At 36.6% G+C, this 12,036-nt stretch overlaps 1 protein-coding gene across 4 annotated transcripts in view; it reads left to right on the forward strand.

Annotated features, from left to right (window-relative positions):
• The window catches only part of UHRF1BP1L (UHRF1 binding protein 1 like), a 51,935-nt gene that overhangs the window by 6,454 nt on the left and 33,445 nt on the right, over positions 1 to 12,036 (forward strand). For 3 of the 4 annotated variants that reach the window (XR_007203024.1, XM_048300505.1, XM_048300502.1), the window contains exons 2-3: positions 9,788 to 9,950; positions 11,031 to 11,069. Coding sequence is in view for 3 of the 4 variants with exons in the window: in XM_048300505.1 (XP_048156462.1) it covers positions 9,788 to 9,950; positions 11,031 to 11,069 (202 nt within the window). In the remaining variant the exon portion in view is untranslated. Of the gene's footprint in view, positions 1 to 881; positions 1,029 to 9,787; positions 9,951 to 11,030; positions 11,070 to 12,036 lie in introns of all 4 variants that reach the window. The other variant, XM_048300503.1, reaches the window with a different exon arrangement.

Below are 12,036 nucleotides of genomic sequence, written 5' to 3' on the forward strand. Positions count from 1 at the left end.
GGAACAGTTTTCATATTGTAGTTTCTTCCATTGCTGGGGGTCTGGAGACCTGAGAAAAATAAAAATTTGTAATTAGGTATCTCTAATTCATGTTAGTGATAAATCTCTTAAATGCTGTTCAGATATCCCAACGAACTGCCTACCAAGCTCACTGTCCAAATGTTTGGGTTTTATTGCACCCAAAAGGGTAAAAGTGTAGGAATTAGTTACATTTAAGCTGAGGCATCTCTTTGAAGTGAAGACAATTAACAGAGAATTTTTTTTTGAGGAGCTTATTGTACTAAAATTTCATTGCCTGAAAAATCAGACTTTCAAACATGTGCAAGTCTTTGTAGCACCACCCCAACCACAAAAACTAATCCAGAAGTTCCATTCCTCCATATCTTTAGAGTCAGGTTTCTTTAGTATGAATTTTGAATAGCTGAGACACTGTAAATAGGAGCAAATAATGTGGGTTGAGAAATCTCAGGCTAGGCAAAACAAAACTGAAGAGTTGTCTCCCATTTAAAAATAAAATAAAACCCTCTTACGCTTCATCTTTGGGCTATCTTCCTTCTCATCTTCCAGATGTCCTAACTGAGTATCACTTAAACCACTTGGCTACATTATAGAGATCTTTTCTGCATGATTAAAATTTGCTTCTTAAGCTGTTCATTTAAACAGGGCTGCAGTATTGTAGCATTAGACAGCAAGGGTTTCTCTCATGGGAATCTAGTGTTTTACCCAGGTCTGTTTCCTTTTGAATTCTGAAGTATCATGATGTGTAACAAACTGTTGTAACTGCAGTTATCTTCAGCTAAAACTCTCTTACATTATTGTATCACTCCTTTTTCCCTTTGAACTTGATCCCTTGTGTGTCCCCTGTGTCCCGTTCCCTGCAGCGATCCCAGCTGGCTCTGGTGGAGATTGGTTTGCTGTGAATATCCTTACTACCAAAATGAGTACCAGAAGCTTCTCAGAAGCCGTGGCAACTGACCACTTGCTTTCACCAGGAGTAGGGGCCTTATGTCTGAATACCTTGCCCTCAGGTAACTTCCCCTCTCCCGCCTTTGTAGAGTAAATGTAAGAGGTGGTATGTATTTATATAAACGTAGGAGTGAAGTGTGCTCTATAAAATGTTACTTGCGTTTCCACTCCTGTTTCTTTTTGTAATTTAAAATTCTGCAAAAGATAATAGTTTGCTATGCAGCTGTGTGTTTTGGCTTCTTTGGGGTTTTTATAAGTCCTGAACTAAATTTGCAAAACTGGTTTGTGAACTAAATCAGCAATCCCATTATAAACATACCTTTATGTGTATTTTCTAAATGTAATCTGGGTATTTCCCGATATGTTTAGGCTATGTGACATTTACTGTTTATCATTTGCATCTACTTAATTCCTTTTCATAAATTATTGTGTATTACCTCTGTATTGATGTATTTGAAGGATCCGTCAGCTCTTTACCTAATTTACAGAAGAAAATGACTGATGTTATTTTTTTTTTAAATTAGAAGAGTTCTTATAGTTAATGTCTTATCAAAAGATCTTACTTTGTTGTGAAGTCTGATCAGTTAGCATTAAAAAGATATCTGCTAATGTCGTATAAATAAATGATGCCGTTTCCAAAGCAGGTGTTGTTATTATTTTACGCTGTATCGTTATTTCTTGATTTTAAATTTCTAAAATGATTTTTCATCAAATGGGGGTTTTTTTGCATTAGGTACAGAATGTTGTATTTTAAGTAGAATTTAATTGTTATCAAGTATGAGCAAATTGACGTGGTTTTATTGCTTCCTGCAGTGGGGAAGTTGCATATACATTGCCACATGTGGTTTAATATATTCAGGATTTTATGTTATCTTGTACTCAACATATCATTAAGGCCTGACACGTATAGGATTGTCATGTTTGAATAAAGTTCTTTGGGTTTGATCATACTGGCCATTTCTCTGCTTGATGTGAAAAGACTCATGGAATAGAAAAGCTAATATTGGTCTGTGTGAGGGTTTATCAGAAATGAAAGATTTCTTTAGCAATATTTTGCTTGCAAGATGATTATCATTCATGCAGTACAAGCTCCTCATTTATGCGCAGTGCTTGGCTGTGTCTGCACAGATCTGCTTCATGACACATAATTAGATAATAACCACTGATGACAGCAGCTGTCTCAGTTCTGCCTGTACCCAAAAAGCAAGCAATACAGCTTTTCTAAATAGAAACAAAATCATTTCCTATATGTGTTATTACAGAATTAACTAGGGGAAGCATTATGTACTGCCAAGAGACTTGGTGGGGATGTCAGTATTTGAGAAGTGTGGAATGGGTCTTGAAGTGAATAAGAGTGTACTAAGATGTCTTCAGGAAGTCACCTGGAGTAGGAGTCCATGCTAAAGTCCTTCTGTGTTGTCATGAAATGGAAGCAATTATTTGGAAATGTCAACAAAGCAGATGTATTATTCAGGGGTCCTATTATGGGATGGATAAGGGGGGGGTGTGACACTGCACCGGATATATTACGCAAAAACGTGTTGCTAGTTGAGCCAAGGTCCTAATTAGTGATTTTCCTGGAAAGGAAGATCTGTCTTTAGACTATGATAGGTCAAAAAGCATGATCAGTGATAGGTGCTTGAGGCCCTGTATGGTAGCCTGTCCCACCTGAAGCTGTAGGGTTGTAGGTGGTGTTTTGGACTTGTCTGGTGTGCTATAACTCATGGCCAGCCTGAGAGCAGTAGCTCCATGGGTGTGTAAACAAGGGAATGCCCTGTCCTGCTCCAGAGGGTTGGACTATGAGCACCTTCACAAAGTGCTCTGCAGCAGGTGATGCAGATCCTCTCCATGCTGGACATCCAACAGGCCATGGAGGGTTCTCCATCTTGAAATCAGACACAAAATACACACCGGATGATTCTGTAAGCATTCAAGGTGAAATTAGATAAAGCATGTAGGCATTTGTGTGGAGTGGCCACAATACCAACAGGTAGAGGGGTGATACCTTTCTTGTGTACAAATTAATGTTGGAGGGTGTAAGAAGATGCCAGTTGGGTGTCACAGATAGCGAGGGGTGTACTTGAAAGATCTGGTGACAGGGGTAGCTGCTGCAGTTGGTATTGTCATTTAGGAGTCCCCTGTGATTCCCTGTTGGTTGCAGAATGAGGGATGGTAACCCTTGCAGTTCAACTGCTGTTAGGGACTTCTTGGGAGAAAACTGCATGCTATTTGGGAATCCATGCAGGACACAACATTGCTGACACAGATGACTTCTGGATACAAGCTGGAGGATAGCTGGAGGAATAGCCTCTCACACCACCAAAGATGCCTCCACTCTAGACTTGTGTATTGGTCACCCACTGGCTCACAGTGGTGGTATTTTACAGTGCTCTTATGGCAATGCTCTTCTGGTGCAGAATGTGAGAGTGCCATTGTTTATGGGAGGAATTTTTTTCCAGAAATATTAAAATCTATCCTTACTAATGCTTATTTTCAACTTAATGTACTGTTAATATTAATAAATAAAGTACTAAAGTGTTTTATGTGTCAGAGTGTGTCTAGTCAATCCTATTATGTTGTAAACATAGAAGGTGTTACCTGTTCCCAAAAACCCTTCCACAAGTGCCTTAATTTTTAAATTTTTTAAATTCTTTAGAGCTTTTGATTTTGGTACTGTTTTCTAGTCTGATGTTTTCATGGACATTAAAATGTTTTGCAATTAGTGTTTCCTTTTACTTGCTTTCGAAGTGTTCCTTTTAGTTTCATGTATGTTTTTGTTCCTATATTAAGGTAAATGAGCATCCAATTAACTTTTCGTGCTAAAGAAATAACACTAATTATTATTTTTATAATAAAAATTATAAATTTTAATTTATAAAATTAGTATTTTCAGAAAAGGAAGTAGTGTCCAAGATGAAGACATTCCATATTTTGTGGTGATATTTAGTACTACTTCCCATTCATTTTTTTATACACAGTAGTACTTTAACCTTTATGTATTTCAGACAATTTTTCATCAATTGTCTCTTATCTTCCCTCTTTATTTCCCAAAAATCTTTCACTTGGAACCCAGTAGTTTCCATGAATTATATTTTCAAATCTTGAGTATCTTGCATCAGCAATGAGTCAGCTATTGCTGCAAAACCATTTGCTGCTGTCTTGGGTTCCTCAGAAGGACAGTTTTCTGTGGACTTGATGAATGTGACTTGTATGCTGCCTGTCAGCTTTTATACATTTTAGCTCAGACTGCAGAGCTAAAAGTTTTTTACTCATAAGCTTACACGAAGCGCAGCTAATGGTTTCTTGTTAGGTAAATTACTACTTTAATGCACTAAAATTAAAGCATCCCTAGGACAACCAGGATTCACTCAAATGTTTTTGGTAATTCACAGTTCACCAGCTTTTCTAGGGCATTACTAAATATATTCAGTGCTTTTGGCTTTCTGCTTACCCTTTGGGCAGTGAGATATGTGATATTGTTGCTCTTGCAGTCTTCTGATCAATACTAACCTTAAGTCTTTACTGTTATATTAATTTTTATAGCATTTTTTGTGATGCTTTTTGGTTGACGTTTTTTGGAGTACCAAGGAAAGATATCAGTTGCCTGATTCTAATCTTGTTTCTTAGGTTTGAAGGATTGAAATTGACATCTTTTACAGAAGTTTGTTCTTTTAAATTTGGGGGTTTTTTCCTCTGGCCTATCACGTCCTTTAATTTTCCTTTAACTAATTTTCATTAGTTCCTTTTTCAATACAGGTCAATCACTTGTTTCATCTGTAGAGACTGTCTTTAGTCAGTCTGTCATTTACTTAATGGCAGCTTATCTTTAACCATGTGTGACGATAGTGGGTCTCACCTTTTCTGTCCTGTCATACTTGGATCAAGCGGAATGCTACCAAGAACTCTTCTGAATGTCATTGTGCTTAATGTTGCTGGTATGTAGAGTTGTATTTTAATCTAGGGAGTCTTTTTCTTGTATAGGACTTGCTGCCATCTAAATAGATCTAATAATTTTGATACTTAGGACTTAAATAATGAAGATCTGCCACAGGAAAAAGTACAGCAATGCTCCTGAACTCAGAATTTACATGTGGTGTTTTTTCCCCTGAGACACTGATTTTTCTTTTGGCTTCAGCAAAGAAAGTATGTGAGAGGAAATCATTATGTTGCCTGCAGCATGCTATTTCCTGTAACTTTGTTTTTTTCTTACTTAAAGCTGGGGGGGATTTAGATTTATTTATTTTCCAGACCAATCCAGTTATTGAAAATCAGCTATGGTTTGTGGTGTTACGCTGGATGAGAGGAACTCAATTATAACAGTATACACTGTTGATCCCAATACTTTGTTTCTGGGGCAGATTTGACAGAGAGTTAGTTCTATTCCTCTTCCACTTGAAGTCTTAAAATTTGAAGTGGTATAGTGAGAGGATTGACAGTAGACCTCCTTCACTCTGTTACTTTGAGTCATGGGAAGCAAACATTTTCCTGAGAAACTCAATTGAAAAAGACCATTTTTCTTGTTTCAGAAATTGTGTAATGTTCCTTAGCGATCAAATAACATGGTTCAGCCAGGTGAAACAGTAACAAAAACCAAACAGTGATCTTTGTGTTCCGTTTCTGCTGTTCTATTATTGATCCAGTTGCCAGTGGTTAGTAGGTCATGCTTCCCTTTTTCAGAGCCTGTTGTTTAAGCAGTTTGAGTTCATAACAAGAAGATAAGCAAAACTTGTAGCACATACTGTGGTTTAATAGTCTGTCATGATTAGAGCATACGTTTAGAATCATATCACTGAGGAAATTTTATTTAAAAAGCAGGGAAGGCACATGGTAGAGCTGGGGAAAGCGGCTGTATATACAGGAGATGTGCAAAACAGCTGAGAATCTGTGTCCAAATGTAGTCCAGACTTCTGTTATTTCTCTATTAAATCCAGAGGTTGGAGTTTCTGTTGTCAAACTTGACAAGGCATCTGGTATTCGCTCCAAACCTTTGGGGGTCGCTGCTCTAAGCTTCATGTGGTCTGTGGCCTTCATTGTACAAACCATAAGCTTGTGACTTCAGAAAAGTGTTTTCCCATCTTCTCTACCTGTTCTTGGGTTTTTGTTGTTTCTGTTTTCAACTTCTTGGCCATCTTCTCTGCCAGTGTGGTGGAATGCTCCATTCAGAGCTCCAAGCCTGTGGTGTTACAAACAAACCTTTAGAAAATAAATATTTTAGGCAAGGAAATAAATGCATGTTTTATGCAGGTTTTGAGTTATTTTAGAGGGAAAGATCTGAAAGAACTGTTGTGGTCCTGACAAAATACATTGATTGTAACTTACTCCTCTTTGATTCTTAATATTCTGCTGTTACTGTACAGTCTTTTACACTTTTCACTAAACTCTTAGTCTGTACTTTGTAAATTAAAGTTGAACCATCTATCTGTAACTGCATAGCAAGATTTAGTGCATGTATGTGTAGATATACCCAAAGGAGCTATGGCAGGCTGCTTGTGATACTGATAAATTCATATTTCTGGGTTCTTGCATTTTAACTGTAAATATTTTACAGCATTATTCAACTTATAAAATTCAATATTAAAACTGTATTGAAATCCATACTATCACATAGTAATTCAAACCTCAGATATGTTTTGAGAAAGGAAGTGTAGTTTGTGAAATGGAAACTCAATCTGTGAAAACAGTTTTGCTAAGAATATCTTGTGGTATTAGTAAACCAAGTCTGTATTGCCTCAGTAAAAGTGGTATCTTACTGACACAGCAAAACAAGGTAACAGAAAGCTTCGGTGAACTCAACCATGACCTTTTTTTCCATTCCTCTTGTCCTTGTCTTTTACTTTGCTCTGTCCTGCTTTATTTATTTCATGTACTGAGTAGTGGATATTAACAATTGGTCTGTGTCCTAGAAAAGGAGCAACAGTCAGAAGTTCTTGGGATGTTGTACAGAGAAATGGCCCTGTTGTTGAGACCTCTGCTCCCAGTTTGACCCAAGTTTTTAAGGAGTAATTAACTCATTCTAAGGAATGAACACCAGGGTAAAAAACAAGTGGCAGGCTGGCAGGGGGGCTGTTTGCATGTGCCTGGTCAGGGAGAAGAATGTGTGTGTTTCATGAACTCAGGCCCATTGTTCTGAGTAGTTACATGAAAAGCTCATAGAAAATTTTAATTGGTTTTGCCCTATCAGGGATTTCTAATCATGAAACATCATGACACAACCAAAGATTTCTAATTATTTTGTATTCAGAATTACATGGTCCTAACTTTACGGGAATTACCTCTCTGTTTTACATAAAAATGTATGATAAATATCATAGTCTAATACGTTCTTGAAGTTTAAGCAATTAAGCATTCTGGGTTACAGTACTAAGAATCGCAGAAGTTTTTTAGATACAGAGATAACTTGCCAACCTCTAAAGCCATGCTGCCTCCTTAGATTTTGCCTAGCAATAAATATTAGAAAAAGTCTCCAACACCAGAATATTTAGAATAATATTGACATTTAATTTCATAATAAAATGAAGAATTAATAGTATTAAAATATTAAATTGCAGATTGTATTTGGGTTACAATTTTTTCAGTGATGATTATACCAGCTTCATGGCAAGTTCACTGGAACTTGCGGTACACACACAACAGTGTGTCTGTGGTACTTCTGCCCCCGAGTCTTGGTTGGTTGGGTGTGAAGCACACCAGAAAGAAAGGACAAAGCCCTCTGGCTCAGTGGGGATGAGGCTGGAGGCTTGTGGTAACTCAAAACTGGCTTTGCTGTTGCCATTCTCAAATTGGCTGTGCCGTTGCCATTCTCCTCCTTAATGGTATTTTGGTAACTTTCTTGCTTTGAAGTTTGAAAACCTCTTTTTGTAGGTCCTGTGTGTTTCACTGTGATGCGTCTGCACCTGTGACCAGGATAATGCTTAGATCTGTCTCTAAGCTGAGAGGCATTTCTGGTGTGGCTGAGCAACAGGGGACTCTGAGGGGGACTTCTTTCACAGAGCACAAGTCTCAGAGACTTGTGTGTACGTGTGTGTGTGTAATGGCAGAAGGTTTTTGCCTCTGCTGTGTAAATGTGACTTTGTAACACCACTTCGTAATTCTTATGTTGACCCTTATGTAGAAAGTCAAGAGTGCGAGGTACTACCATGTGACTGAAAACACTCAATGGCTGCTTTTTTTCTTCTTGGAATTTTGTATAACCTGAGCCAGATGAGACTTTGCAATGGTGTCTGAGATAGGAAGTTTTATATTTTGCAGTTACTGATAGGTTGTTTCAATGAGGCAGGTTATTTAGCTCTTCTCATTATTCGTTCTTGTTGAAAGGAAGAAAAAAGGGTAACCAGAAAACAAAATAATTCAAGTCCTTTATTCCCCTCATAATGTTTCTAAACAGAGCAGTTAGAAATGCATTAGTTGCCAAGGAAAATACATTTATCAATAGCCTTATCTCAATGTATTTTTAGTACTGAAATTATTAAACTATATTATTCACAGATTAAATCTCATTGCTTGTGGATAATTTATGCCTTGTAAGCAATACAGTAACAACTGCAGCACTTCTGTCATAAAAAACATGTCTAGTGTTATTTGCAAATACATAATGCTGGCATTTTGTCAGGCTAGGTAAATGCATTTCCAAAGCTAACCATCCCAGGAATATGGAGTAAGGCAGTTGGACTCAGAAATGCCTACTCTGTTTAAAGCTCTTCTTGGAAACTCTTAAGAGGAGAAGCTTGGTGACCTTCTTCATCTTTTTCCACCATCTCCCCCAGTATCAGACTTAATGAGGACCTTGTAGTTCAGTTAGAAGTTGGTCTCTTGAATGGAAAGCAAATGCTGTAATTGCACCTCCTGGGACATTGCTTTCGGGCGATGTTCCGTCATTGAGGACAGACGAATCCCTTTGCCTGGAGAATAGCAGCACTGGGAGATTTCAGTGGGAAAAGTCACAAAGCATAATGCCAGCAGCAGTATTTTCTACTAATCTTGTTAAACTAGATGCAATTCATGAGTAGAAACAATTTTTCATGGCAGATTGAAAGTGTGGTTAAGTATAGCCTGTTCTTAGCTTGTGGTAGATTTAATGCTACGGCTGTTGGTTTGAAGAACCCACGCTGGAGAACCCATGAGCTCTATCATGTTGTCTCACAAGGATGTGAACCGTTTGATACAGCCACACAGATTGTTCTATTGCATCAGCAGATTCAAGTGCCTTTGAAATATAAATAAATTTATATGTACTCTTCTAAATAGTTACACTTTTTACCACATGGATATCATATTGAGCTTTCAAGTTTTTATCCAGTATTTTATATACCTCATACTGCTATGTGTGTGTATGTGTATTTCTAATTTGTCATTAAATTCTGTTGCTAAATCTAATTAATATTGTAAATAAAACTTTTTTATTGAAAGATTTTAACTAAATATATAGAAAGGTACTGTTTATGACTAATTTTAGGGGTTTGGAATTATTTTGTCATTTTGAAAAATTAAAGAAGAGTGAAATAGATTCAATTCTACTTTATATAATTTAAAATAAATCAAGAGTTTGAGTAAAGGATCATTTGTTATTCTGGGTAATGCAAAAATTAGAAGATATCTCACAATATGTTTTTGTTTATGTATTTATATATTGAGCTAATGAGATGAAAAAAATTAGAGGGACAAATCAATTCCATTGTACCATTTCTTTGCAGGATGAAATTTATCTAAGAACCTAAGATGATTTCTTCACCCCCAGACCATTGCTTTAAGTTAAATTGTCACTAATATGCAGGATAGCTTTGATTGCTTTATATGTATTTACTTAAGGTGTGCTTGTTTTTAGGTTCACCAAAAATCTCTCACCTGACAAGATCAACCTGAGCACGTTAAAGGGGGAAGGTCAGCTGACCAATTTAGAGCTGGATCAAGAGGTACTTCAGAACATGCTGGATCTCCCAACATGGCTGGCTATAAACAAGGTGTTTTGTAATAAAGCATCCATTAGGGTGAGTAATTTATTGTGCTGGAATGGTAATTAAATCTTTCTTCTTTTCCTTCTGTCTCTGTAAACTTTCAAGCAACTTTGTATTAATAGGAAATTGTGATAAGTGCTTGGTAAAATTTTAAAGAACAACAAAGATGTTATCAGCAATAATTTCTTCCTAATTTTTGTTTCTCATGTGATGACATAAAATACATCTGGAAATGATGAAAACAAGAGCAATTATTTTTAATTTTTTTTTTCTTTCTGAGTAAATTTTATTCCTGCATGTTTTGAAAGTGAGGTAGAAGTAAAAGTTTGTATTTGTCCATGGGAATTAGTCTGTCATAATTATTTATTATTCTCTTTCTTGTGTATTCTCTCTTCACTTCTCTTTGTTTATTGCTTTCCCTCTTGTTCTGTTCCCATTTCCAAAACATACCTTTCTGAGGATTTGGATCTCTGGGGGGAACATGGAAACACAATAAATCTAGTAGATGCTGCTTTTTTTTTGTCATTGTGGCTGCTAATAATTGAAACAATGTATATAATCTGTACCACTTTATACTAATGTGGGATTGAGAAATGAAGGATGGCTTGTTCTTGACTGAAGTTACAGTGTGGTCAAACATTGGCACCTCCTCAGTCTTTTGGTGGGTTTTTTGTTTGCTTTTGTTTTCTCCGATGGGAGATTGTTCTGATTTTTCTGAATGCAGTGAACTTGATGTATTGTTGCAGGCATCCAATCAGTTGTAGGTCAACAAAGGCAATGTAGATTTTCTTTCCTTTTAAAAGAAAGAATGTGTAAGGCAGTGATGCTTTTTCTGATGCTTGACAACTCACTATTAAAGGGACAGATTCTACTTTGCTCCCCTGTTTTTTTGCTCAGTGATAAGTAGATTTTGAAGTTCAGAGTTTTTAACATCTAGTGTGTGCATAAAGTTACCATATAGTATCTTCAGATAAACTTAATATTTTGAAAGTAATATTATGCTGAGTTCAGAAGTTAGAAAAATAATTTGTATGCCTAAAACACATTCTATGCGATTTATTTTACTGTATTTTTAATATTTAATTTGCTTTAGAATACTGTTTTCTCTTGCAGATACCATGGACAAAATTGAAAACACATCCCATCTCTTTGGTGAGTTCTGAAATAAACTCTGAAATATACTGTGTGTAGCAGAATCTATATCTAATATTTATATAGTTCTCTTGACGTGATTCTAGAAATAACTGAAGCATTAACAGGCCTTTACTAAGTGTCCTCTGAGTAGCAGCAGATCAAGGCAAAATGCTGTAATGTGTTCATGGTAGGTTTGTTTTCTTAATCTGTGGCTTCAGTGTAATCACTGTAATGTTTGACCATTAGCTCATTTCTGTCAAGTTTTTAGTCATTACATGTTAATTTGGGTTTACCTGAAGGTTAGTTATTGGTCCAATTAACCCCTTTTACAAGTTTCTGCCTCTCTTTTGGAGCTATCTTTTCTAGGGACTTTTCAATTCTGTGTCTGTACTCTACACAGTGATTTCACACACATAGCATTTATAGGGTTTTTGTGACCACCTAGGACTCAGCCTGGATATAAATAGGAGGTAAAATGCGTAGATAGGACTCAACAACAATTAGAAGTAATGTTAATTCTTGCATTTGTTTTCCTTTGTTCTTTCTTTTTAAATATACTAACAATTGTGGTAGCACCAGAAGTAATTTATTTGACGATGAGTAAACTTTCTTAATTGCATTTGCTTAAGAGTGAACATTCCTTTAGCTGTCATGTTTCCCAGTCTTGCAGTGAATGTGCTTGTAATTCCTTTGCTCTGAATCAGACTTGGGAAAGACGCGCTGTATTAAATAATTGATGCATTTGCTAGTGACCCAGTTGTAATGTACTAATGTCTGTACTGCTTCTTAATAACACCCAGAGCTTAAAGTCTGGTAATGCCGAGGTGGGATGTTTCAACCTCTTGGCTGTGAGATGCAACTGCCAAATTAGGAAATTGGTTTAAGCTGTGCTATTCTTAAACATGACACACTTTGACCTATGGTAGCAAGGCGCTGTTTGCTTTGCTCCTACTGAACTTACATTAGCACTCTTTGAGGCTAAGAT

The sequence above is a fragment of the Corvus hawaiiensis genome, chromosome 4, assembly GCF_020740725.1.
Source record: "Corvus hawaiiensis isolate bCorHaw1 chromosome 4, bCorHaw1.pri.cur, whole genome shotgun sequence".
Taxonomy (NCBI): Eukaryota; Metazoa; Chordata; class Aves; order Passeriformes; family Corvidae; genus Corvus; species Corvus hawaiiensis.